General features: G+C 38.0%; 1 protein-coding gene across 1 annotated transcript in view; it reads right to left on the bottom strand.

Moving 5' to 3' along the window:
* ATP8B4 (ATPase phospholipid transporting 8B4 (putative)) overlaps positions 1-24,300 on the bottom strand; it is a 239,655-nt gene extending 215,355 nt beyond the window's left edge. The window contains exons 1-4 of the mRNA XM_036736592.1: positions 24,259-24,300; positions 19,084-19,197; positions 16,301-16,399; positions 7,023-7,084 (exon numbers count right to left, since the gene is read on the bottom strand). Of these exons, the coding sequence (XP_036592487.1) occupies positions 7,023-7,084; positions 16,301-16,399; positions 19,084-19,197; positions 24,259-24,300 (317 nt within the window). The remainder of the gene's footprint in view (positions 1-7,022; positions 7,085-16,300; positions 16,400-19,083; positions 19,198-24,258) is intronic.
* Positions 24,301-25,986: the final 1,686 nt, after the last annotated feature.

Genomic DNA, 25,986 nt, shown 5'->3' with positions numbered 1-25,986 from the left:
GGGTGATTGAGTAGCCAGGGGACAATCCAGCTTCATGTTTTATTTTGCTTTATGTCTTGATTGGAACTCTCCTCTACAACTTACACAAAGTTTCAAACCCCATTAGAATATGAGCTCTCATTAGAATGCAAGCTCCTTAAAAGGATGGAGAGAGCCATTCTTTATATTTGTATCTCTAGTGGCTAGCATAATGCCCGGCACATAGTGGGTCTTTTAAACTCATGCTGGACAGACTGAATGAATAAAGTTTGGTCATTTAATCTTTGCTTCAACTCTCCAGTGTTGACCTCACCACCTCTAAAGGTAACCCATTCCATTTCTGGAATTATTACTTAGTTCTTTCCTAATACTAAATTTTAAAAAAATTCTTACTCCTTATAATTTCTTCCCAATGGTTCTAGTTCTCACCTATGGGACAAAACAGAATGTCTAACTCCTCTTCAACATGAAAGTCCTTCAAATATTTTTAGTCTTCCTTTTTCTTGGCTGCACATCTCTGATTTCAAATATAAACTCTTCTGTTCAATATTTAAAGTCCTTCACAACCTGGCTCCAACCTGCTTTTCCAGCTTATCATACATTATTCCCCTTTATCTACTCTATGGTCCAGCCAAATTCATTGTTCCTACTATGCAAACACTCCATTTCCAATCTACCTGTCTTTGCGCTGGCCATCACCCATACCCAGAAGGCATTCTCTCCTTACCTCTGCCTCTTAGAGCACCTGGTCCATATATATCTTGTATATACATGCTATTTCCCTCAGTAGAATGCAAACTCTTTGGAACCACAGATGGTTTCTTTTCTGTCTGTACCCTCAACGCTTAGTATAGTGCCTAGGGCATAAAAGGCAACAAATGCTTATTGTATTCAAATCCCCTCAAAATCCTTGTCACTCTCCTCTGAACACTCTAACTTATTAATGTCCCTGTTAAAGTGAGGCACCCAGAGCTGAATATATTATTCCAGGTGTAGTCTGTCTTAAAACCAAATGCTGGCTAAGGAACTGCTGGCTTTCTTTATGTAACATAAGGCTTTGCGATAGCAGTGAATGTAAATTTTAAGGAGTAACATGATCTAATAGTTCTACTGGTTTTCCTTTCATGTCAGGGATAAACGCAGTATCTTCCTGAGTCTCTGGAAGTCTGGGGGTGGGGTTATAGGTAGATGCATAAGTGAAAACGATTGTAGTAATACGGTTTTGGAATTACACGTCATCTTTCTTCTAAGTAGCTGGAAGAACTCAAAATCTCTAGCTGAGTAAAAAAAAAGTTTATATTCTTTTTCAAAGAATATTAAGAATCATTTGGATTTCCATCAAATCTTTTCATTACACATGCAGAAAGATTCACAACTCATTTCCAAGACTCTGGTTGCTCTTATATAAGATGAAAAATAATGATAGTGTTTTCTAGAAATTCATAATTGCCTATTTTTTTGGTACCTGAAGCAGAAATTCTAGATGCCAGATTTGTGGATGCTACTGAAAACGCCTTCAAGTCTCCAGTGATTTTTTTCAGTGTGCTGCATACTTATCCCAGTAAGTCATTCAGGCCTCTGTAAGGCCTCTCTATGAATTAGAGCCTGTCAAACTGTGGTAGCTACAACGGGAACTTTCTAGGATTTTGCTGGCACTTCTGAATCTTTTTGCCTGATTGAACAAGACGAAAGCAGGATCCTCATAATGTGAGCCAAGCAAATGAAGTGTTATTTGTAAAGACTAGGGACAATAGATTTTTAAAGCCAATAATTTTCTTTTAAATTAAAATTTTAGGCTTGTTTTTTTTTAAATTGTGTAAAATAATTTAAATATACAAAATGATACAAAAATAATTTTAGGGTGTGGAAAAAGCATTGGATTTGGAGTCAAAGAATATGAGTTTGAATCTTGGCTCTGACATTTCACTAACTGTGTGTGTTCTTGGGCAAGTGATATGACCTACCTTGACCTAAAATTCCTTGTCTGTCAAATGAGGAAGTTGGATCACATGGGATTCAAAGGTTCATTCCAACGCTATGTCTATAGTCCTGTGATCCTAATTCAAGATGCTAAATTTCAAAAAGATGACTATAGAATTTGAAATATAAACTTGAATCCTTGATTGTGAAACAATAAATTAATGACCACTTTAGTAGTTTAACAAATAATAGCATTTACAAAGTACCTTAAGGTTTGTAAAGTGTTTTATACATATTATCTCATTCGATGCGTTATTGTTGTAGAGTGATTTTTCAGTCACGTCAGATTCTTCGTGACCTCATCTGGGGTTTTCTTGGCAAAGATACTGGAGTGGTTTGCCATGTCCTCCTCCAATTTATTTTAAAGATGAGAAAACTGAGGCAAACATGGTTAAGCAACTTGCATACCTGGTAAAATATCTGAGGCCAGATTAGAATTCAGATCTTCCTGACTGTGCCACCTACCTCACAGAGTTGTGATGATCCAAAATATTTATAAAGCACTTAACACAGTTCTTGGTACAAAGCAGGCACTTAATAAATGCTTGTTCCCTTCCCGGAGTCAGAAAGACCTGAGTTTAAATCCAGCCTTGGTCATTTACTAGCTGTGTGACCCTGGGCAAGTCACTTAACCTCTGTTTGCTTCATTTTCCTCAACTGTAAAATGGGGACATTAAAGGCACCTGCCTCAAAGGGTTGTTGTCATAATCAAGTGAAATTTTGGCTCAAAGTGCTTAGCACATTGCCTGGCACTTAATAGATGCTATATAAATGCTTATTTCCTTTCCTTATCCCATTCTTCTCCCTTTCCCAGCCTCCGATATTTACTAGCTGTGTGACTCTGGGCAAGACACTTAGCCTCTGTCAGCCTCAGTTTCCTCATCTGTAAAATGGGGATTATTATTATTATTATTATTATTCAACCTACATTTGATGCCACCTTCTCCAAGAGGTCTTCCTGGTCTCCCTCCTCCCCAATTGCTGGTGCTTTCTCTAAGATTGCCTTACATCTTCTCTGCACTATCCTCTATGTACCTAGTAAATTGCATATTGTCTTCCTCATTCTAAGGTAAGCTGCTTGAGGACTGGGACTATTTTTGCTTTGCTTTGTATCCCTTAGAGCTAATACTATGTATGGCAAATAGTAATTTCATTGACTGACTGAATGACTGACCTTTTACAACCTACCAAACCAATGGTTATTTTTATCTTTGCTTAAAGATCTCTAATAATGGGCAACCCATTATCTTCCAAAACAGTTCATTCTACTTTTGGATAGCTCTAAAGTTAAGAAATTTTCCTTACATCAAGTCTTCACAACTTTCACTCATTGTTCCTGGGTCCATTTCTTTGGGGCCACATAGAATAAATCAAATTCTTTTCTTGGCGTTACTCCTTCAGACTCTTAAAGTTGGCTATCCTGTGCCCTCACACCTTAAGCCTTCTCTTCTCCAGCCTAAACATCCCCAATTTCTCCAACCATTCCTCATGTGGCATGATCTCTTCATTACTCTAGACATTCCAGTTTGCCAATGTCCTTCCTAAAACATGGTGCCCGGAATTGAATACAATGCTCCAAACATGACCAGAACAAAAAAACGTACAACAGGTCAATGGCGTCCCTGATTTTTAAATTTCACCATACTACAATAGCATGATGGGATAACAATAGAGGAAGTACCCACATTGATGAAATCATCCATCTATCTACATATGAAAGAAAGAAAATTAGATTCAGGAAAACCACTCCACCCTTTTTAAAGAGCCCAGAAAGAAAACAAATTCATAGTTTCATTCTTCATATCCTGTGGGAGATTTTTTGTTTTGTTTTGTTTTGGTTTTTTTGGTGAGAAGCTGCTAGATTGCTGGCCACAATATGACAAGTAACACATCTGATTTGCCTTATTGTTTTGTGCACACAAGCTCTTACTTCTTTCTAATTGTGTAAAGAAGAAATTATTCAAAAAAGAATTATTAAGTAGCTCTGGAGGCAGAAGTAGGAAAATATTTTTTAAAGGTTACCCAAGATAAAAGGCTTGGGCAAATGTGTAATATGGGATGTGTTCCACAGTAAGCTGATGGTCAAAACTGATAGAAAGTTTAACAGCATCAAAGAAACATCTTGCCTGAGAGAAGGTTATAAAACTACAGAGAGAGGGGAATATCCGATATCAGACTGTTCGATTACAAAAGAATTTTAGATAAGATCGCTTTGGCAAATAAAGATATTAGAAACCTGTGAAGATAAGGAAAATGCACAAGGAGTCTACCCCCAAAAAATAAAATCATGCAAATTTTATAATGTTTCATTTATGAAATGAAATGATTATTCTTATACTACCTACTTCACGTGGTTGTTGTAGAATTTAAAATGCTATGTAAATGTGAATTGTTTTGATGATAATGACAAAGATGATTATCTATGAATCTCAAATTATATCATTGCCAAGGCATGCTTTCAAAATATCATTGTGGTTATTGTTGCATCACGTCCAACTCTTTGTGACCCCATTTGGGTTGGCAAAGATACTGGAGCGGTTTGCCAGCTCTTTCTCCAGCTCATTTTACAGATGAGGAAACTGAGGCAAACAAGGTAAAGTGACTTGCCCAGGGTCACAGAGCTAGTAATTGTCTGAGGCCACCATGTGAATTCTGGAAGATGAGTCTTCCTGACTTCAGGCCCAGGGTTCTATCCACTACACCACCTAGATACCCTGCCTTCAAAATATAGGTGGAGATTAATTACATGAATGAAAGTTTATTATAAAAAAATATTGTATAATTCCTTAACTCTTTATCTCATTTTTGAGGCAATATGGTTTAGTGAAAAAAACACTAGGCTAGAGAAAGACACAGTTCAACTCCTTGGGTTCAACTAATATTTCAATATTAATTTGCTGTGTGACCTTCATCAAGTCATTTAGCCAGTCTAGACCCCAGTTTATTCATCTGTAAAACGAAAGAGCTAGACTAGATGATCTCTAAGGTACCTTTCAGCTTAGAGCTCTATTATTAACCCAATTTTTGATTGCAAAGAATTTAGATGGACTGTCAGTTGTAGGATCAGATCCCTTCCTTTATAGTCACTCCTTGTCACAGACTTAACTGAGAGACTCAGGAGGATCAGGACATGCAACAAAACTTCCTCAGATAATCCACGAAATGTCAATATGTCGTCTCATCAAGACAACAATAAAAATACGAAATAAAGAATTAATACAGGAATATGCCCCTAAAAGAAACTACTCATTCAATGCTAACACTATACATGGATCAAATAAGTATTTGTATACTTTATTAATTCATTGGGTCACCGTTGCCAAAAATTCATCACCAGGGGATCAATGTTCTCAACACATATCTGGGATGGCCCTCAGACAGCAGATGCAGTTTGTCATTGGGTTTTTACTTGAAGTCTTTCTACCTTGATAGAACCTGATGGAGCTTAATCTCCATTGGATAACCTTTGATAACCCAGGGTCATCTCTACACTATATTGAAACAGTCTGAGTTGCTCACTGTCTAAAAAGCCTATCTCTTCTATACTAGTATTCTCCCAATGGGGCTACAGGGCTGTGAACATCATCATCTTGGAAAAATCAAAATTGAAGGAAAGCCAAAGGGCAATGGCAAGATGCATGTTTCAGACATTTGGAGGTTGTAGAATATTCCCAAAGATGATTTTCAGTCAAGAAGTGGCACAAAAAAAACTAGAAAATGAGTTGAGCTGTTCATGTTGTGAGAATGAGAAATACACTAGGTCTCCCCTAGATATTCAAAGTATCAGGGGAAGATTCCCAGTGTATTGGATAGATCATCTATGGAAAAACATAGATGAGAATGACATAGAATGAATAGGCATAGTGAAGCTGTTGTCTACATCACTGAAGCCAGTACCTACTCTGAAGAGATCACAGAACTCTCAGGCAACACTAAGCGTATCCACTTTCCAATGGGAAAATTTCTACCATCACAAGTCATTTATATCATGGTCCTTCTCTGCAACAACTGCCATATTTGTAGCCAAAACCTTTTTTTTTAATTCGTATCTTTGACACTCTTTTCTAAAACCCAAATAGTCTCAGAGTGAGTGAAAGAAGATCATTTGTGCCTTCTACTGATCTTTTTCCCTCTAAAGAATGGAGTAATTCGCCCAAAGATGAATTGCTCCCACCTTACTATTTATTGTCAATGATCTTCTGCTTAATGCCTTAGTCTTTCTCTTGTACATGTTTTGTTATACAAAATTTCCCTCTAAAATCCATATTATTAGCACTATCATGATGATTAAATATCCACTGGCCAATAAGAATGACAGCCAGGCTGGAGGTAATTTTTGTATTTAGAATTTACATACATTTAGTTTCTTAGAGTTGTCTTTTCTTTGTTTTAGAGAATGTAAATTTAAAATATTTTACTTTATTGGAAACAGTCTACAAATAATATCATTTTAATGTTAGAGGAAATTGAAAAATCATGAGACTTTCTGTTTACCTTTCTAAAATATGCCATGTGACACACTAAATAGTATAGTTGGAAGAAAAGTCTTGTTTTGAAATTTTGATGTTTTAATGTACTGCGTATCTGCTCTAAAAATATTCTTCCCCAGAAATTATCATATAGATTCATCTGTTCACTAGCTGAAAAATTCTTACTGAAACAACTGTACTTTCCAGGGTTGTTGTGAAGCTCAAGTGAGATATCTGTGAAGTGCCTTGCAAAATTTAAATAACTATATAAAATGTCAGGACGATGATGATGATGAAATCAATTCTAAATAGCTTTTGATTTCTAAAAACTGATAACTGCAAAGTCTCTTTGTCCATCCTAAGAAATTACTAAGAAATTTGGAACAGAACAGAAATAAAGTTGTACAGCAGTCACATGGGTGAACATCAAACACACTGAAGAAGAAAAAGCATAATTTAATACAATTTTATTAAAAATCAATTAAAGAGGGAAAATAAATTTACCTGTTCTTCAAAAAGGAAAGCCACAGAACAATGTTTATTGATTCACTCTCCCCCAAATTATAAGAATAACAAGAAGAATATGCTTCTTACCTGCCATTGATGAGTACTTCAGAAAGCCGATTATTCACCTGGTTATCACTCTTATGACGGAACTGTAAGTGAGAAATGTTTGTGAGAAAATCATTGCAATCACTTTCTTCAGTATAAAGAAAAAAATACTTGGGAGACATTTGGGCTACACAGGTTTCAGAAAATCCACAGGCCCTTCTCCATAAGCAAGTCTACACATAAACTAACATCTTGTCTACAAAGCTCAGTTCTGGGTGTTGGCAGCTAAGAGAATTAACCACAAATTTTCTTCTAATTCACATGTTTGGGGTTGACTTTGTGGGGACAATTCTCCATGGATTCTACATGGTTGTAGGGGAAACACATTCAGTTTTTAATCCTCTAGCTAAGATGGAAGTTTTTCATTTCTTACACATGTGTACTCAATACTTTGCTTTATTAAAACATTATTCACTGAATAACATTTGATCATCATTTCATTTTATGAATTTCTTTGAAGTTGAAGAAATATTTGTATCATGAATTTTAGATCCAGAAAAGTTCCCCTTGCTATGAATGAATTTATGTGTTATCACACTTTAGGGGAAAAATAAAACATTCAATCTAGGATTATGTTTTTAAACTTATTTTATATGTTTTTAAACTGATTTTATTTCCTATTGCATTCCTAAACACCCTAAGTTACAAAATTAACCAAGAACAGTGAAGTGCCCCAAAGCCCACCAATGTAGCCCAGATCATAACTTTGGAAAAGATCTCAATTACTACTCAAACTACTGTCATTCCCCTAGTAGTTAGCACCCATCCTACTAATTATCTTGAAGCTTTAAATCTCAGAGACTTAACGACCCTGAAGGAAGAGGAGCTGGTAACCTTTTTTCTGCATACCTATTTTTTAGGCAAAGGGACCTGACTCTCCTACATTCTCCCTGCAGTAAAAATTTTAAAGTCCCTATGCTCACACAGGAACACAGATATAGTTTGTAGATGCACATAAAACATTCATTAATTTGCATATAGTAAGCCAACATGCACAGTAGCCCATGTACAAAGGTCACATTCAAATGTATAATACTTAATATAAAAACTAGCATTGCACATTGCATAACAAACACATTGGTCACCACTTGTCTAGGTGATATAAGAGTTATGAATTATATATAGTCTATGAGTAGGGTACTGTCTGGCAAGATACCTAATTGCTTCATATATTATCCATTATCTTGGCATTTCTGGGACAAAATGTTCTCATTTCTGCATTAGCATTCTAAGACCCACTCACCTACTGGCCTGGAACTACGGATAACAATGCCACTGCCTTCAGCTCCTAGTGAGTTGGGCTTTTTAGGTGGTCTCCATTTCCTTAAGGGCCTCCATAGCTGGAGTATTTAACAAGAAAGAGAGAAAAGGAGATCTCTAGATTCAACCTTCCTTTTTAACTCTGCCACAAGAGAGCAAGGCAGCCTTTGCATGTTTCTCCACTCTTGAGTAAGTTTCAAATTGTAGTTTTCTTTTTGTTCAGATCTTAATTGGGATCTTTTCCATATGGGCCTAAAATTATAACATCGTGCAGTGCCATGTACACAGTAAGTGTTTAATAAATGTTTATTAAGTTATTGAAGCCAACTTGAGTACCTAAGACTCTTCCAGGTCATTCAATTGCCTACATCCAATGGGAATTTAGAAATTAACTCACTGTAAAGATCAGTTAGCAATATGCAAATGTAAAGGCCTAGTATATTCTTAGAATCAAACATTTTTGGATCTGGAAGAGACCTTAAAAATCACCTTGTCCAATTCCCTTATTTTGCCAATGAGAAACCTGAGGTCCAGAGTAGTTGAGTGAATTGTCACAGAGATAGGAAGTGGTGGAGCAGGTTCAATGACTCCAAATCCATGTTTTTGCCACCATGCCACAACAACCTGTCCAACTCTCCAAGGCTAAGCAGATCGACATTAATCCCTCAGCCACAACCTTTCAAACACTTTAAGTCTGCTTTCAAATCCCTTGAAATTGGTGGTGTGCCGGGGCCAATTCAAACCTGCTCTGGAGAGTCATCAAATTTTCAATGTGAGCATTTGCCCCTCAGAAATAGGCAAATGCTACAAATCAGAGCTTAATTTATTCTGTTGACTGTCTAGACTTAAGAAAGTCATGGAGAATATGCAGGTCAAACTTAAAATTGTATCTTGTGCACATTTTTCCTCCAGAGTGTCAGTTGTTAGACATTTACCAGCACATCCTTGCCTGAAGGACTTTCTCTTCTTCCCTATAAACATCCCCAGTTGCTTCAACGGGTTTGTGAGGCCTGGTCCAGGGGTGCAGGCCACATGTAGCTGTCTAGAATCCTTGGGTGCAGACTTTTGACTGAGTCCAAGTTTTATAGAACAAATCCTTTTATTAAGGGGATTTGTTCTGTGAAGTTTGCATTCAGTCAAAGGACTGCACTTGAGGACCTAGAGGGCTACATGTGGCCTTGAGGGTTCCTCAGTCTTCTAGTTACCCTCTCTCTAGTCACCTTTCTGATACTTCAAGGTTCTATGACATTTTCAATGTAAGTACACTGTCGAAGGGGATTGGGATCAATTTGTCAAGGAGCTTCCTAAAATGAGGTACCCACAACTGAAGAGTTCTCCCTTGTCTGTGCTAATCCTTCTCTTCTTTTCCCAAACTGGTCACAATCTTCTCCAACTACCCCTTGTTTCTCCTATCTCCATCCTCCTCAATACTCTCTTTTATAAACTGACATTGAGCTATCCTTTTCTTTCCACCAAACCTTGACGCCTCAGGTAGGTGCCATCTGTAGCTAGCTAGGTAGCCACATAATACATACATACACACATACATACACACATACATACATACATACATACTTTGTGCCAGGCACTGTTCTAAGCTCTGAGGATACAAATAAAAGCAAAACAGTTCTTGTCCTCAAGGTGCTTACATTATAATGACAGAAGATAACACATAAATGAATGCTAGAAAAGGGATTAGGGGAGGGAGAAAAATTGTAGGAAGTAACCATGGAATGGAGGCCTGATGTCTGGCAAGGTAAGGAAAAAGACTAACCTACCAGAGTCAATGGATTACAGTATTTCATTACAGTAGGGGCTACCAAGGTATAGCTTTAAATGACTGATTACTTCCTTTCTGATCAATGGGGAATATTTTACAAAGATTTTTTTTTCAGATTAATGGAGCAAAGACAATTTGGAAATCTACTTAGATAGGATAAGAATAAAGGTTTAGTCCTCTTTCTTTTGGCTTTTTTCCTCCTGTTTCTTGAATCTTCCCATATTTTTCATGCCTTGGTCATGACTCCTACCGCTGAAACCAAGATTTGTACAATTCTACTACTTTTGTAAAAAGAGGAGGAGGGAAAAGGAGGAAGGGGAGGGGGAAGAAGAGGTGAAGGAAGAGAATAAGGAGGAGGAGGAAGAGAAGGAGGAGAAGGAGGAGGAGAAGGAAGAGAAGGAGGAGGAGAAGGAAGAGAAGGAGGAGGAGAAGGAAGAGAAGGAGGAGAAGAAGGAAGGAGAAGGAGGAAAGGAGAAGGAGGAGGAGAAAAGGAGAAGGAGGAGGAGAAGGAGGAGAAAAAGAAGAAGGAAGAGGAGGAGAAGGGAAAGGAGGAGGAGAGGAAGGAGGAGAAGGAGGAAAAGGAGGAGAAGGACGAGGAAGAGGATGAGGACAAGGAGGAGGAGGAGGATGATGAGGATGAGGACAAGGAGGGTAGAATCTATCACTTCTGAAACCTTTTCTTATTAACTTTTAAGTCCTTTACCCACCTTACCCACCACTCACCCCCAGGTCAGAGATAAGAACACAAAGGAGAGGGGTTTGCTCCAAGATGTCTAAGGTTCCATCCAGCTCTAATTTTTCTCTCTTTTTCCATTCTATCTTATATCATTCTTATCCCATTCACCCCTAAAATCAGAAAAAGAGCTCAAAAGAAAAGTGTCATTTGTGTCTCTTTTCTGAAGGTAGTCACAGGTCAGTAACACCCAATCTTTGCCACTTGCCCTCAGACAGCCTTAAGTAAAGTGTTTTCCTTTCCATGTTCCTTTATTTAAATTATTCCAAAGTACAATAAGGGCACCATTCCACTATGGCATAATTAATAACATTAATGATAATAACAATAATAACATTTATATAGAGCTTCATGATTTATTGCCTTCTGCATTCTTCAGAGATTGTGAGGCTTCATATTTCATAACCATATAGCATTACCAGATGGCGACTGTTAAAAAAGTGGAGAAGAAGGATCAGTCGAAATGCTACATATTTTCCAAATGCAACCCAGAGCACTTTCTGTCTCTTATTAATTTCTGGGAGGAGTTTATTCTCCATCTTCAATGACTGACCAAGATGAAAGTACTAATAGACTAACTCATCTTGCTACTCATTCAATTATATGTGACTGTCTGAATGAGAGACATTTTTTTATCCATTTTTTCCCCTGGGTGTTAGCTCTCATCTCTTTGGAGTGGTTATGGATATCACTGAGGAGCCCCGGCAATATTTTGGGGCTTGATGTAACCAGAATAATGTTATCTGCAAACAAGATCTTTCAGAAGATGCCTCCTTCTATAACAAGGGGTTCGTGAATGTTGATGGAATCAAATTAAATCCGCATATCAATATAATTGGTTTTCTTTGTAATTCCAAATTTTTTACATTATTGTGAGAAGGGGTCCATAGGCTTCATCTGGCTGCCAATGGGATCCATTACATGAAAAAAAGGTCAAGGATCCTTGTTCTATAGGGAATCTCTCTTTCACCAGGACATCCTCCATGACAGCAGTTAATACTTTCCTGAGCATTCACCTGCCTGTGTTGTTCTCCTCTTGATACTGATCATCAGGTCTAACAAAATTATCTCTATGATGGTATCAATCAAGGAATATTGTATAATCTGAACACATGTGTGGTGGCCACCTTGCTGAAAAAGGAAAACCTTTGGGGCTGAATTCTGCTCTACCAAATTGAATGTTTTGAAGAAATAACTACACAAACAGTAAATCATGAGATTTTGTCTTTTCTCTACCTTTCAGGTAATTGTGTAAATAAAGATATGGTCTCCTATACAAAATAATTTGTGGCACTCTACCATCTCACAAACCTGTTCACAAACACAGCCTCCACAGCTTTGAGCCACTGAAGCAACACATTCACTCCCCACTCTTTGCCTGGTCCTGGCCCAGGCCCACCTTGTGGTCCTGGTCTCTCCTCCCCACCCGAGCAAGGCAACTTGCAGCCTGGGGCTTGTCTGAAGAACTAGAATATTTGTTTAATCTCATACAGTCTTCCTCTCTATGGATTTCTAGTGCAATTTCTTTGCATTCCTGATTAATGAGAGTTAACCATATCTAACCTGGCTCCAGACCCACCATACTAAACTCTGGTCATCTTCCCAACCTCACCTCTTACTCTGGGGACAATAATTAAATCAAAACTACCACTTGTGGGAAGTCAATTGCCCTATGTTTCCACTCACTGTCCCAATAACTTCTAAAACCCAATCACCCTCCCTAGACCCCACTCCCCTACTCGTATCATCTTACTCTAGTAGAATATAAGCTTCCTGAGGGCAGAGATTTTGCTGCTTTTTGTATTTGTATCCCCAGGGCTTAGCACAGTGTCTGGCATTCTGGTGATTTTTTTTGGGGGGTGGGGAGTGAGGGGAGTATCATTATTTCTCAGTTTGATGATTCAATTATCAAGCACCTTTTATGTCATTTTATTTAAAATATATTGTTGCTGTCATGGTTGTTATTGAGTCATTTCAGTAGTATCTGACTCTCTGTGACCCCATTTGGGGTTTTCTTGGCAAAGATACTAGAGTGGTTTCCCATTTCCTTCTCCCACTCATTTTACAGATAAGGAACTGAAGCAAAAAGGGTTAAGTGACTTTCCCAAGGTCACACAGCTAGTAACTGTCCAAGGCCAAATCTGAACTCAGGTACTCCTAATTCCAGGGCCAGCACTCTATCCACTGTTCCACCTAGCTGCCCCTTAAAATACATTATAGCACAGCAAAATTTTGTTTAGAGACTAACATATAAATAATAAATGGGTTATTTTTTCATTCATTCCTTCATTTTAAAGATTTATCAACACACAAATGATTGCTTTTGAGCTTTGCTCAATAACCAAATCAATTACTGCTGTCCCTGATCAAGCAAAGCGAACAAGGTAATTTCCTGGCACACAGATTATACTCTTTGAAAACCTGAACTGCATCTCACACTACTCCACAGACCTCAGGAAATGTACATGAATAGAGAAGCTGGCCCACAGAAAATAGTGTTACTGATACTTAAGGGATTCTGGAATCTTATCAGTCTAGCTATTCCATCCAATGAAGCAGATCTCAAGTCACCTGTGCTTTCTCTTCCTAGATGATTTTTGTCCATGTTTCTCATCATTTCTCTGCAGAAAAACTACCCAGCATCCTAGTGGCCTTCCTTTAAGTCTTTTTATACAGTGTGAGCACCAGTATGGTATTCCAATTTTCCGTATGTTATGGACATATGATTGTCATAGCCGGGAGATGCATATCACCTTTTCTAAAGATAAATTTCCATAACAGTATTCCTTATTCTACTTCTTGCATGAAGGTCACCTTCAAATATATTGCGGTCTACTTGTACCCACCTTGAGCTTCTCTATTGCCCCTTGGGTCACCCACAATTTTGATTCTTTGGAGATTATATAGTTTTCTTGGCAAGGAGTTAAAATGCTTGATGGCTAAAGCAATTTCTGGGTTCTTGTGGTTTACTCATTATACAGGTCGCTTTTAAAACTTTTGCAGAAATGTATAACCTATATTAAATTGCCTACCATTTTCGGAAGAGGGGAGGGAAAGGAAGGAGGGAAAAAAATTTAGAACTCAAAATCTTGTAAAAATGAATGCTAAAAATTGTCTTGACATGTAATTGCAGAAAAAAAATACTATTTTAAAAACTTTTGTAGAAAACTATGATAATCAAAGTCAATATTTTTCCCTTTTTTCATTTCCCATTTTTAGCTTGTTCAAATAGGTCAGGTTGAAGCTATAATGCAGTGCATTTTCATCTTTATCCTTTCTTCTGATATGAAATTGATTTTTACTTTTGCTCTTTCTAGACAGTAGTCTGACTACCCATAGATTGCTGATACTGAAATGATTCCTGCATCACAGAATCAGAATCGTAGATTTACTGAATTTCAGAGTTGGAAGGGACCTCGGCACTTACGAAGATCTAGTTCATTTTATTTGAGAGGTTTAGTGCTACACAATGTAAATAGTCTTCCAACTTTCTTCTTCAAAAAAAAATTTATGACATATGGATATGAGACTTCCAAATAGTCTACAAGTATCTGATCTCTTTGTTTTCCTAATCTTGAGCCATATTTTTCAAGCTACATTTTTCCATCTTCTCTGGTGCCTGCCTTCCCACCAACAACACTAAATATCATAGTATAGCATGACTAGCTTGGAAGGTGTTTTCAAATTTTTCAAAGAATTTTTTGTCCCTCTTCTGCAATAGATGCTGATGTACAAGATACAGTCATATTCATGGTGGTATTTTTTGTTTGTGTGTGTTTTTGCTTATGCTCACCATGAGATCTTTAAGAAGAGAAGATCAAATAACCTAGAAGATAATGTTCCTTATTGCCTTTAGGTTAATAATAAAAAGAAGAAACTGTGATCCATGTTTCAGTGCTGAATATCCTTTTGGTTTCTGGTCTTATCGTGAGAATATCAATACTGATCTTGTTCAGTTCTTCCTTTAATAGGTCAATTTGTTAAATCTTAGACAAAAATCCTATATAAAATACCAAGAAGTCAAATTAATGGTTACAGATGGTCTAAAAACTATGTGCTTCTTAGTATTGCCTTCCACATTTTCCACATCCTCCACCTGTGAAAGCAGAAGGAGAGTCATGCAGTACTAAAGGACATTTTTTTAAACTTCTTGTTTTTCATTGTTGTCTCAGCCAAAACATTTCATCAGCTAGCGGTCAAGCTACTGGTGATAATCCTCTCCATAACTAGCTGAGCTGTCCTTAGATGGAAGCTTCAGGTCTATTATCAGGACCATTCTTGAAACCTTCCCATTACAGTCAAATTTGCCAGATCTCATGGCCCACTGGTACAGCCTTCAAGAGCCCTGGTTCATTTTCACACCTTGAAAGGCATCAGAGTATGGCATTATGAAGGCTCTTTTAAGAAACAAAGGATGAAACTCTAAAGGAATTCAAATGTCCTGTGTGTTAGCTCAGAAAAAAAGAGAGGAAATTTAAGTCTTTGAGACTGAAGGTCTCACAACATCATATGATACTTCACTCATAGTCATTTGATGTTTCTCTTCACAATTCCCCTTTTTCAATGACCTGTTTCAGTCTCTCTAATGATACCAGATGAGAGAAGCTTTGGTAGTTGCCTCTCTCTTTAATACATTATACCTCTGAATAGATTCAATCAAGGAAGAAGTACACATACAAAAAATACTAATTTGTCTTGTTAACAACTTAAAAGTTTGGCATCTAATTTAGCAGTTTTTTCTAAAAGAAAATTTCCTACTCCCCACCTCTTTCCAGGGCCATCATCTTCTACTCCAATTGTTTAAAAAACTAAGAAAAGATGAGGTTTTTTTTAATTCAAATGAACTTGGCACACATCTATGAAGCACCATTATGTGCAAGACATGTGAGGCAGCAAAAACCTTCACATCTCCCCTTTAGTTCATCAAAGATAAATTTCAAAATTTTCAGCGAGATTGGAGAGGCAAGATGCTGTTGTTTGTTGTTGTTTAGTCATTTTCAGTTGTGTCCAAACCCTACTTTGTGACCCCATTTGGGGGTTTTGTTGGCAAAGATAGTGTATGCCATTTCTTTCCCCAGCCCATTTTGCAGATGAGGAACTGAGGTAAACAGGGTTAAGAGACCTGCCCAGGGTCACACAGCTGGTAAGTGTCTGAGGCCAGATTTGAACTCATGAAGTTGAGTCTTCCCGATTCCAAGCTCAGTGCTCTATCTACTGCACTATCTCCTGGACCACGAGATATTATGGTAAAGTGCTATACAGATGTACACATATAGCGAGAAAAAAAGCCATATCATATTCACTTCTATTCAATAAACATTCAGCATCTACTGTGTCCAAGGTAGGCTCTAGGAGCTAGCGATAAAAAGACCAAAATGAAATAATCTCTGGAAGTTCAAGGGATTCACCTTCTACTTCTGTGCATTAGCTAGGGGATAGAAATGGAAAGAATTTGAAGCAATAAGGAAGACTCGGACAAATACTCACAAAGTCATCGGTGGCATCTTTGACAGCAGTAATCGTTAACACCAGGACTAAAGGCACAATGGTTGTAAACCATGACAAGGAAGATATTTCTGGAATTAGCTGTAAGAGACAATTTTAGATTTTATTACCCTCAAAGTCACAGGATTTTATTAGCCAACAATGTGTCATTTTTCTCTGAGTACATAATTTGTTCAAATTACAATATTGTCACCTAAATATTCCTTAGCCCCAGAGAGTAATCAGAGGATACTGCAAGGGACTTTCAGAGCATTCATCTGCAAACAAACATCGCATTATTTAGCATTTTTTTAAATTAACCTCCTAAGGCACTGAATTTCATAATGCATTTTTACAAAGTTGGGAATTTTCTTAAACTCCAGTGAACCAGTGAAAATGGGTTTCTTGAATGCTTTCACAACCAACATTAATTTGGCAAAAATATCCTTTAGAGACATTAAATTCTGTTTGGTTGGGTTTTTTTTCCAATTTGACATTTTAAGTTTTAGATAATACTCTCCTACTCTTCCTCTACTTTTTATCACCACCCCCAAACGTTTGAGGCTCTTTCTAAATATTTGCTTAGGGTGCCAAGGCTATGTAGCAGGGCTCCTCATCTCTAAAATGAGACTTGAAGACCTCTGCAGTCCCTTCCAACTCTCAGTCTATGATCCAAAGATGAAGCTGTAAAAAGCACACACGTAGGGGTTAAGAAAGCTTAATCCTCTTCCCATCTCTGCCAATAAATAGCTGGGTGTCCTTGTCACTGCTAACCTCCCCTGGTTTCTGTTTCTTCATTGGAAAAATGAGGAGACTGATCTCTAAAATTCCGTACAACTCCAAAATTGTTTGATTCTGTGAAAGTATTCCATTGTAGGAACAATAAATCCCGCTCACACTAAACACTGGGTTTTGGAATTTCTGCCCAAACCTTAGGAATCTGAGAAAGCAAAGCTGCTACAAAAAGAGTGTCAAGAGGCACACCCAGATAAATTAAATAAATGAAACCAAAAGCAGTCTCTAGTAAAAAAAAAAGAAAGAAAGAAAACAACTTATTTTTGAGAGTTTGGTGATTTTAATAATATCTTAATGAGGTGGTATTTATACATAGAAAGCTACAATTAAAGTCCTATTTCAATGTCACATCATGACATGGAAGTTAACCTTGGTTCTTGAAGGCTATATTTGCCCATTTGTTGGGTAAGCCCCAACAGTTCCATCAAGCTGAAAAGAACTTGAGGAAAAATGTCTAAAGACAGACTCTGTGACTCTACATCTATTGTCTGAGGGACAGTCAGCTAAGTTCAAAGAGGCTGCACACCAAGAGTTAACCACCAGGTGTTAGATTTCTTTTTTAGGTGCAGAAAATAAGAGATAGGAGTGTTATAAGCTGGATTGATGGAGGAATTATTCATAGAAATCAAAGATGGCATCTTTGAAATACTAAAATATGTTTTTTTAAAAATCACCTCAAAAGTGTTCTTTTTAAAAAAATTCCTAATATTTCAGTATATTTGGGAGCTGGTAGATTTTTTGGGGGGCAGTTAAGGGAGGCAGGACTCTGCATCTATGATTTTACTGTTATAGAAATTCCTTCCACCAAGGCAAATCAGTAACTTTCCTACTAATGTCTTAGAGCAGAGGTTCTTAATCTGGGATCCACAGGCTCCCCTTTTAGCAGATCTGGGATAGGACTTGAGTTCCTGTCTTACAGACCTAAAAGACTACTCTCTATCTCTCAGTCAAAAATGAGTGATATCAATGAAATCACAAAACTATCTCTTTTTTTCATTTGTTATTAGTAAAAGCTAGAAAATTAGCCCATCTACACTTAGGTTCAACCTTAAAGGGAAAGAAAGAAATTAAAAATTATCACCCTCATATTAATAACACAAATGTCTACCACTAAATGCTTTTATCAAATATATATGGAATATCTTATATCTACAAGTAAAAGTTGCTATTTCCCTTTTATGAAAAAAGTAATAATTAAAGTTATCAAATTGAGCTCTAAAAAGAGCTTTCTTATTCTCCTTTTGCTTCAGCCCTGAAAATATTAGCAATGTCAAGTGCGGAAATAGGAAAGCATGGAGGGAGGCTATTAACAATAATTACTAGGGTCTGGTATGGTTCAAATAAAGGGCAAAGCTGAATTTAAAAGTGACCTTGATACTTAAAATGATGAATGTGATGTTTTAATGTGCTGCTGGCACTCCCACGTTCAACAAGAAAAAAACAATGTAATAGCCATGAAAATCTGATCTGAAAGGACAACTTACCTAAACATGAGTATTGCACTAATTGGATTTCTTCATATTTCCAAAAGTTAATGAAATCTTTTTTTAACAACCAATTCAACAAGTCCAATCCACAACCCTGCCCCAAAAAAACAACAACATATTAAGCACCTGCTGTATGCAAAGCACTCTACTAGGTGTAGTCGGTCAGTCATTTTTCTCAGTAGCGTCCAACTCTTCATGACCCCATTTAGGGTTTTCTTGGCAGAGATACCAGAACATTTTGCCATTTCCTTCTCCAACTCATTTTACAGATAAGGAAACTGAAGCAAACAGGGTTAAGTGACTTGCCCAGAGTCACACAGCTCAGTGTCTGTAGGCTGATTTTGAACTCATGAAGATTAGTCTTCCTGACTCCTGGCCCAGAGTTCTATCTGTCCCCTCTACTAGACACTTTAGACAAAATGAAAAACCATACCTGCCTTCAAGGAGTTTGTAGTCTTACTAGATTGTAAACCAGGTGGTAAAGAAAGGGAACTTGTGTATTACCTGCAAAATCAGTAGGAAAAGGAAATAGGCGTTGGCCACCCGTTGGAATTGTTCAAATAAATTAATAGGCAAGAAGGTGAGAACATTGTACTTAGAGGTATGGATGCGGTTATTCTGGAAAAGAAACATAACAATACATTAGTATTGGCAGAGGCACCTAATCAATCAAACAAGTGTTATGTGCCAGGAACTGTGCTAGGCACTTGGAATACAAGACAAATTATAATGCACGAGACTGGTGAAAGAATATTAAATTTGAGTACCATCCCAGAGGGTGTTGCTAAACTTTTCACAACTAGCTCTCCCCCCCAAAAAAAATTCTTATGATGCTCTTTTAAATTTAATCTACATTATTAACTTTTTCTCTTTCATTTTCTCACGTCTAGACAATCAACAAAAGAATTCATCAAGCCCTAAATTTGTAAGTTTGCTGATTTCTAATGTGCAAATGCTCACACTGAAAATTTAACAATTGGCTCAAAGATTCGAGCTGGCTCCAACACACCCCTGGTCCTATCTCTGCCATTTGTTATCTGTTCAACCTTGGGCAAGTCGCTTCTCCTCTTGAGCCTCAATATCCTAATGTATAAAATGGAAGGAGAAAGGGGGAGCAGTGAATTAGGGTATTCCTAAAACATCTCCAGTTCTAACATCTTGCAGTTCAGTACATCTGCTTATCAACACAGGTAGCCCTAAAACATGTGAGCCAACATACGGAATGTGCTTAAACAAGATCATTGATCACAGATCTAGAACCAGGAGAGATCTTCCAATTCATCTGGTCTAAGCTGGCTTACAGCTGAGAAAACTGAAGATTAAAGATAAGAAGTGACTTTCAGTCACACAAGGAGTAAGTGACTGAGGTAGTATTTGAACCCTGCACCTTTCACTCCAAATCCAGTGCTTGCATTACTGCAGGCAGACTCCCCAAAGTTAAAGGCCGATTAACTATGGGATTTTGTACACCGCACTGCTCAAGGTTGGCATTTTTTCTGGGATGGCTTATTCTTGATAACAGGTGAAGTCTTTGTTAAAGCACAGCAACACTCCTGGGACAGAAAGCCAATTAGGTTGCAACTCCTCCACCCCTGAGATTACCTGTTCCCGTATTCCTAGTGCACCCTTCCTGTATCTGTGCCTGGTTTGAAATGAAGACTCATCAGGACTCTGCAAGTTCCCATGTGGGCTTGGGAATACCTCCTGATAGTAAGCAAGCATGAACAGGCCCAGTGACCAAAATAAATTAGCCAGCGGGACCAACAGATATAAGATAGCAGCCTAATAGAAACCCAACTCCTCTTACAGGGTCAGAGAGTTAGAGCTGGGGGAGACTTCAGAGTCATCTAAACAAAAGCCTTCATTTTAAAGATGAGGAAAAAGGGGCCCAGAGAGGGTTACCCAAGATTGTACATATAATAAGTAGCAGAGTCAGGATCTGATACTAGATCCTTGAGCCCTATATTCACCACATCATACTGCTTTCTTAGGTTATGTTTCAAAGAATTTTATGTCTGTGGGAGGCAGGGGAGACACAAAGGGAACCTGCAAGGAGGGGGTTGTTTTATGTTTTCTCCGCCAAGTGACATAATAATAATAAATAGCTAGCAATGGAGCACTATATAAATGTGCATTTCTCTCCCCCATTATGTGGTTCCTATTATGTGCCAGGCACTGTGCTAAGTGCTTTACAAATTTTATCTCATTTGATTCTCACAAAAACCCTACAAGGTAGGTGCTATTATTATCCCCATTATAGTGATAAGGAAACTGAGGCAGAAGAAATTGCATGACTTGCCCAGGTTCACACAAATAATAAGTGTCATAGTGGAGAGTTCTAACAAAAGATGATCCACTGGAGAAGGAAATGGCAAACCCCTCCACTATCTTTGCCAAGAAAACCCTATGGACAGTATTAAAATGTTAAAAGATATGACATCAGAAGATGAGCCCCTCAGGTCAGGAAGTGTCCAATTCATTACTGGGGAAGAGTGTAGGGCAAGTACATAGCTCCAGAAGGAGTGAAGCAGCTGGGCTAAAACCAAAAGGAAGCTCAGCTGTGGGTGTACATGGTGACAAAAGGTAAGTCCAACGCTGTAAAGATCAATATTGCATAGGAACCTGGAATGTAAGATCCATGAACCAAGGGATGTGGTCAAATAGGAGGTGAAAAGATTATGTAGCAACATCTTGGGTGTCACTGTTCTTAAATGGATGGGAATGGGTGAATTTAATTCAGGTGATCATTACATAGACTACTGTGGGCAAGAATTTCTTAGAAGAAATGAAGTAGCCCTCCTAGTCAATAAAAGAGTAAGAAAAGCAGTGCAGCAGTACAGTCTCAAAAATGACAGAATGATAACTGTTTGAATCTAAGGCAAACTATTCAATGTCACAATAACACGAGTCTATGCTCCAACCACTGATGCTGAAGAGGCCAAACTTGATCAGTTCTATGAAGATCTGCAACATCTTCTAGAAATACACCCAAAAAAGATGTCACATTCATCATAGGAGATTGGAATGCTAAAGTAGGCAATCAAAAGATAATTGGAATAATAGGCAAGTTTGGCCTTAGAATACAGAATGAAGCAGGGCAGAGATTATTAGAGTTTTGTCTAGATAACTCTCTGGACATAGCAAATAATCTTTTGCAACAACCCAAAAGATGACTATCTATGTGGACATCACCATATGAACAATGCCAAAATCACATAGATTACATATACTTTGCAGCCAAAGGTGGAAGAGCTCTATATGGTCAGTTAGAACAAGACCCAGGGTTGTCTATGGCTCAGATAACAAGCTTCTTATTGTAAAATTCAGACTTAAAATGAAGAAAGTAGGGAAAATCATCAGACTATACAGGTATGACGAAAATAACATCCCTTATGAATATGAAGTGGAAATGCTGAGTAGATTTAAGGGATTACATCTGGCAGACAGAGTGCCTGAACAATTATGGACAGAGGTTCGCAATATTGTATAGGAGGCACTAACAAAAAATATTCCATAGAAAAAGAAATGCAACAAAGCAAAAACTGATAAGGCTCTACAAATAACTGAAGAAAGAAGGAAACTGAAAGGCAAAAGAGAAAGGGAAAGATACACCCAACTAAATGCAGAATTCCAGAGAATATCAAAGAGAAAAAGAGGGTTTTCTTAAACGAGTAGTGCAAAGAAATAGAAGAAAACAATTGAATAGGAAAAACAAGAAATCTCTTCAGGAAAATTAGAGATATCAAAGGAACGTTTCACGCAAAAATGGGCATGATAAAAGATAAAAATGGTGGGGACTTAACAGAAGGAGAAGAGACTAAGAAAATGTGACAAGAATATATAGGGAAAGTATACAAGAAAGATCTTTATATCATTGATAACCATGATGATGTAGTTCCTAGAACATACGTCTTAGAGAATGAAGTGAAATACGTCTTAGGAAGCATGGCTGAGAATAAAGCTAGTGGAAGTGACAGAATAGCAGATGAACTGTTTAAAATCCTAAAAACTAGTGCTATTAAAGTGCTGCACTCAATATGCCAGCAAATTTGGAAAACGCAGCAATGGCCACTGGATTAGAAAAGATCAGTTTACATTCCAATCCTAAAGGACAATGCCAAAGAATGCTCAAGCTAACAAACAATTGCACTCATTTCACATACCACCAAGGTTATGCTTAAGATTCTGCAAGCTAGGACTCAGCAGTATGTGAACCAGGAATTACCAGAAGAGCAGACTGGTTTTTGAAGAGGTAGAGGAACTAGAGACCAAATTGCTAACATCTGCTGGATTACGGAGAAAAGAGAGTTCCAGAAAAATGTCTACTTTTGCCTCACCAACTACACTAAAGCCTTTGACTGTGTGGATCACAACAAAATGCTGCAAGTCTTCAAAAAGATGGGAGTACCAGATCACCTTACTCATCTCCTGAAGAACCTGTATGTGAGTCAAGAACCAACAGTTGGAACAACTGATTGGTTCAAAACTCAAAAAGGAGCATGGCAAGGCTATATATTGTCACCTTATTTATTTAACTTATATACAGAGTACATCATTCAAAATGCCAGGCTGGAATCAAAAGGCAGAATTAAGGTTGCCAGGAGAAATATCAACAATCTCAAATGTGCAAATGATATTACTCTGATGGCAGAACATAAAAAAGAATTAAGAAGCCTCTTGATTAGGGTAAAAGAGAAAAGTATAAAAGCTGACTTAAAGCTTAATATTATAGCAAAGATCGTGACATCTGATCTCATAACTTCCTGGCAAAAAGAGGGAGAAGAAGTGGAAGCCGTGTCAGATTTTATATTCTTGGGCTCAAAGATCACTGCATACAGTGACTGCAGCCATGAAATTAAATGATTCTTGCTCCTTTGAAGGAAAGCTGTTGCTGTTGTTCAGGACATCAGGAGGGTGATGTCTTCACTTGCAAGTGAATTGGATTTAAGTGAGGCAGAGCAGTGCAAAATCATCAGCCTCACTCTCAGTGGCAAGACACAGGTCAGGACAACTGGCAATGGCCCCAGATGCAGTGGGAGACCTTGCCCTTTTTAAGTTAAGCTCTTTCCCAGGTCTCAGTATGTCTGAGGCAAGACTCATTCAATAGATAAAGGCTAGGTAAGAATTGAGACAAAAAAGACCTAGTTTGCCGTCTCAAAAGAATCAATCTGGGAGGGGAAGACTCTCAAAGTTGCTCGCCAGAACAGAAACAATTGCTATTTACACTCACTCTGAGCCATCAAAACCCAAAGTGAAGGAAAGCTATGACAAATCTGGACAGTATACTAAAAAGGAGAGACACTGCCTCACTGACAATGGTTATATAGTCAAAGGTATAGTTTTTCTGGTAGCAATGTATGGACATTTCTAAGGAAAGCTGAGTGCTGCAGAATCAACACTTTCAAATTGTGGTGCCAGAAAAGACTTTTGAGAGCCCCTTGGACAGTAGGGAAATCAAATCAGTCAATACTTAAAGAAATTAATTCTGACTATTCATTGGAAGGACAAATACTGAAATTGAATCTTAAATACCTTGGACACACAATGAGAAGACAGGATTCGCTGGAGAAGACCCTGGTGCTTGGAAAGACTGAAGGTAAAAGGAGAGGGGGACAGCAGAGGATAAGATGGATAGATAGCATCATGGAAGCAACAAGCATGAGTTTGGACAGACTTTACATGATAGTGGAGGCCAGAAGGGCTTGGTGTGCTGTGGTTCATGGCGTCACAAAGAATCGGACAAGACTGAACAACAACGTGCATGCAAGTACAAAGCGTCCCAAATGACTTAGTGCAGATTAAGCCTTAATAGTTAAAAATGTTAACAGCTCTAATAGCTTTAAGTTTTAAACTGTTAAAGCTTAAATACACATATTATATATGCTTGCTTGGTCTCTTCCACCTCCCCCTAAAATGTAAGATCTTTGAAAGCAAACACTGTTTTGTTTTCGTGTTTTTATTCCCAGCGTATAAAATAACTCCTGGCAGCTTAATAACCATTGATAAAGATATATTGATTGATTGATTGATTACTATGACTGGGCCAGGGCTACTTCCATAGTTTCAGATGTTGAGGCCATCTAGTCTGATCCCTTCACTTTATGGATGACAGCTGCATTTGGAGTCCAGATTTCAAATCCAGGTTCTATCACTGCCCATAGACCTTGGTTAAGACACTTAACCTCCTTTGTTTGTAAAATGAGAGGGTTGGACTAAAAGGCCTTTCAGGTCTTTTCCAGCTCTAAATCTATGATGCACTGGAGAACTGAGGCCCAGAGAAGTTTAAAAAAAAACTTGCTCAAGGTCTCACAGGTAATAGCAGAGCCAGGATTTGAACCCAAGGCCTGATTCTAAATCCAGAATTCGTGCCATCTGGTCCATTAGTAAGCACTTACTCAGTACTTGCTCTGTACTTACTATGAGAAATACCATGATGTGGCTGTCAAGAAGAGCTTTGGTTTCAGAGTTAGAAGACCTAAACTCAGAGGGACATAATAATAAAAATAATAGCTAACATATATAATGCTTACAAATCTGCTAGGCTCGGTGTTAAACATTTTACAATTATTATCTTATTTGATCCTCATAACAACCCTGGGAGGTAGGTGCTAATATTACACCCATTTTTGAGACAAGGAAACTGAGGCAAACAGAGATTAAGAGACTTTCCTACTGTCACATGGTAAGTGTCTGAGACTAGATTTGAATTCAGGTCTTCTGGATTCCATTCCCAGCATTCTACCCATTACGCCAACTGGCTCCCTCAGTTGGAATCAGAAAGAACTGAATTCTAGTAGCACCTTAGATGCTTTACTAGCTATGCAATCCTAGGAAAGTCACAACCTCTCTTGCCCTCAGTAAAATGAGAAGGTACCTTCCAGCTTTAAATCTCATTCCTGCTCCCTTAAGTCAGCAGCTCTAACATTTATTATTAAAAAAAAAAAACAATTCTGCATTGGTGAGAGCCTCTTTGAGATCCATAGGGCTGATATGTGCAATCCAATCCAAAAAAACATTTATTAAGCACCTACCTTTTAGTGGCCACTGTGCTAAGCACTGGAAATACAATTAATAAAACAAAAACAGTCCCTGTACTCAAGGAACTTATAATTTAACGGGGCGGGGTTGGGGGGTTGGTGGGGAGAGAACAATACAGATGTTTCCTTTATCCTTCTTGGCCCCCACAACCTCCCCTCCCCTGGCTTTTTTACACTCTTCCACATTGAAAACTTGGTTTGCCATACTCTCAATGCTACTTCTTTCTTTTTCATCCTTTAGAAAGCCAGTGGCGAGACCCAAGGTCAAAACCCAGCTCCCTACTATGGTGTGGGTGTGTGGTGCTGTCTGGCTTGGTGGATATCCTGGTTAGATTTTCTGTGATGCTTGCCTTGCCCTACCCACCCCCAA

Source organism: Trichosurus vulpecula, chromosome 8 (genome assembly GCF_011100635.1).
Source record: "Trichosurus vulpecula isolate mTriVul1 chromosome 8, mTriVul1.pri, whole genome shotgun sequence".
Lineage (NCBI taxonomy): Eukaryota > Metazoa > Chordata > Mammalia > Diprotodontia > Phalangeridae > Trichosurus > Trichosurus vulpecula.
The sequence above is the reverse complement of the archived record's forward strand: the minus strand, read 5'-3'. Positions and strand labels throughout refer to the sequence as shown.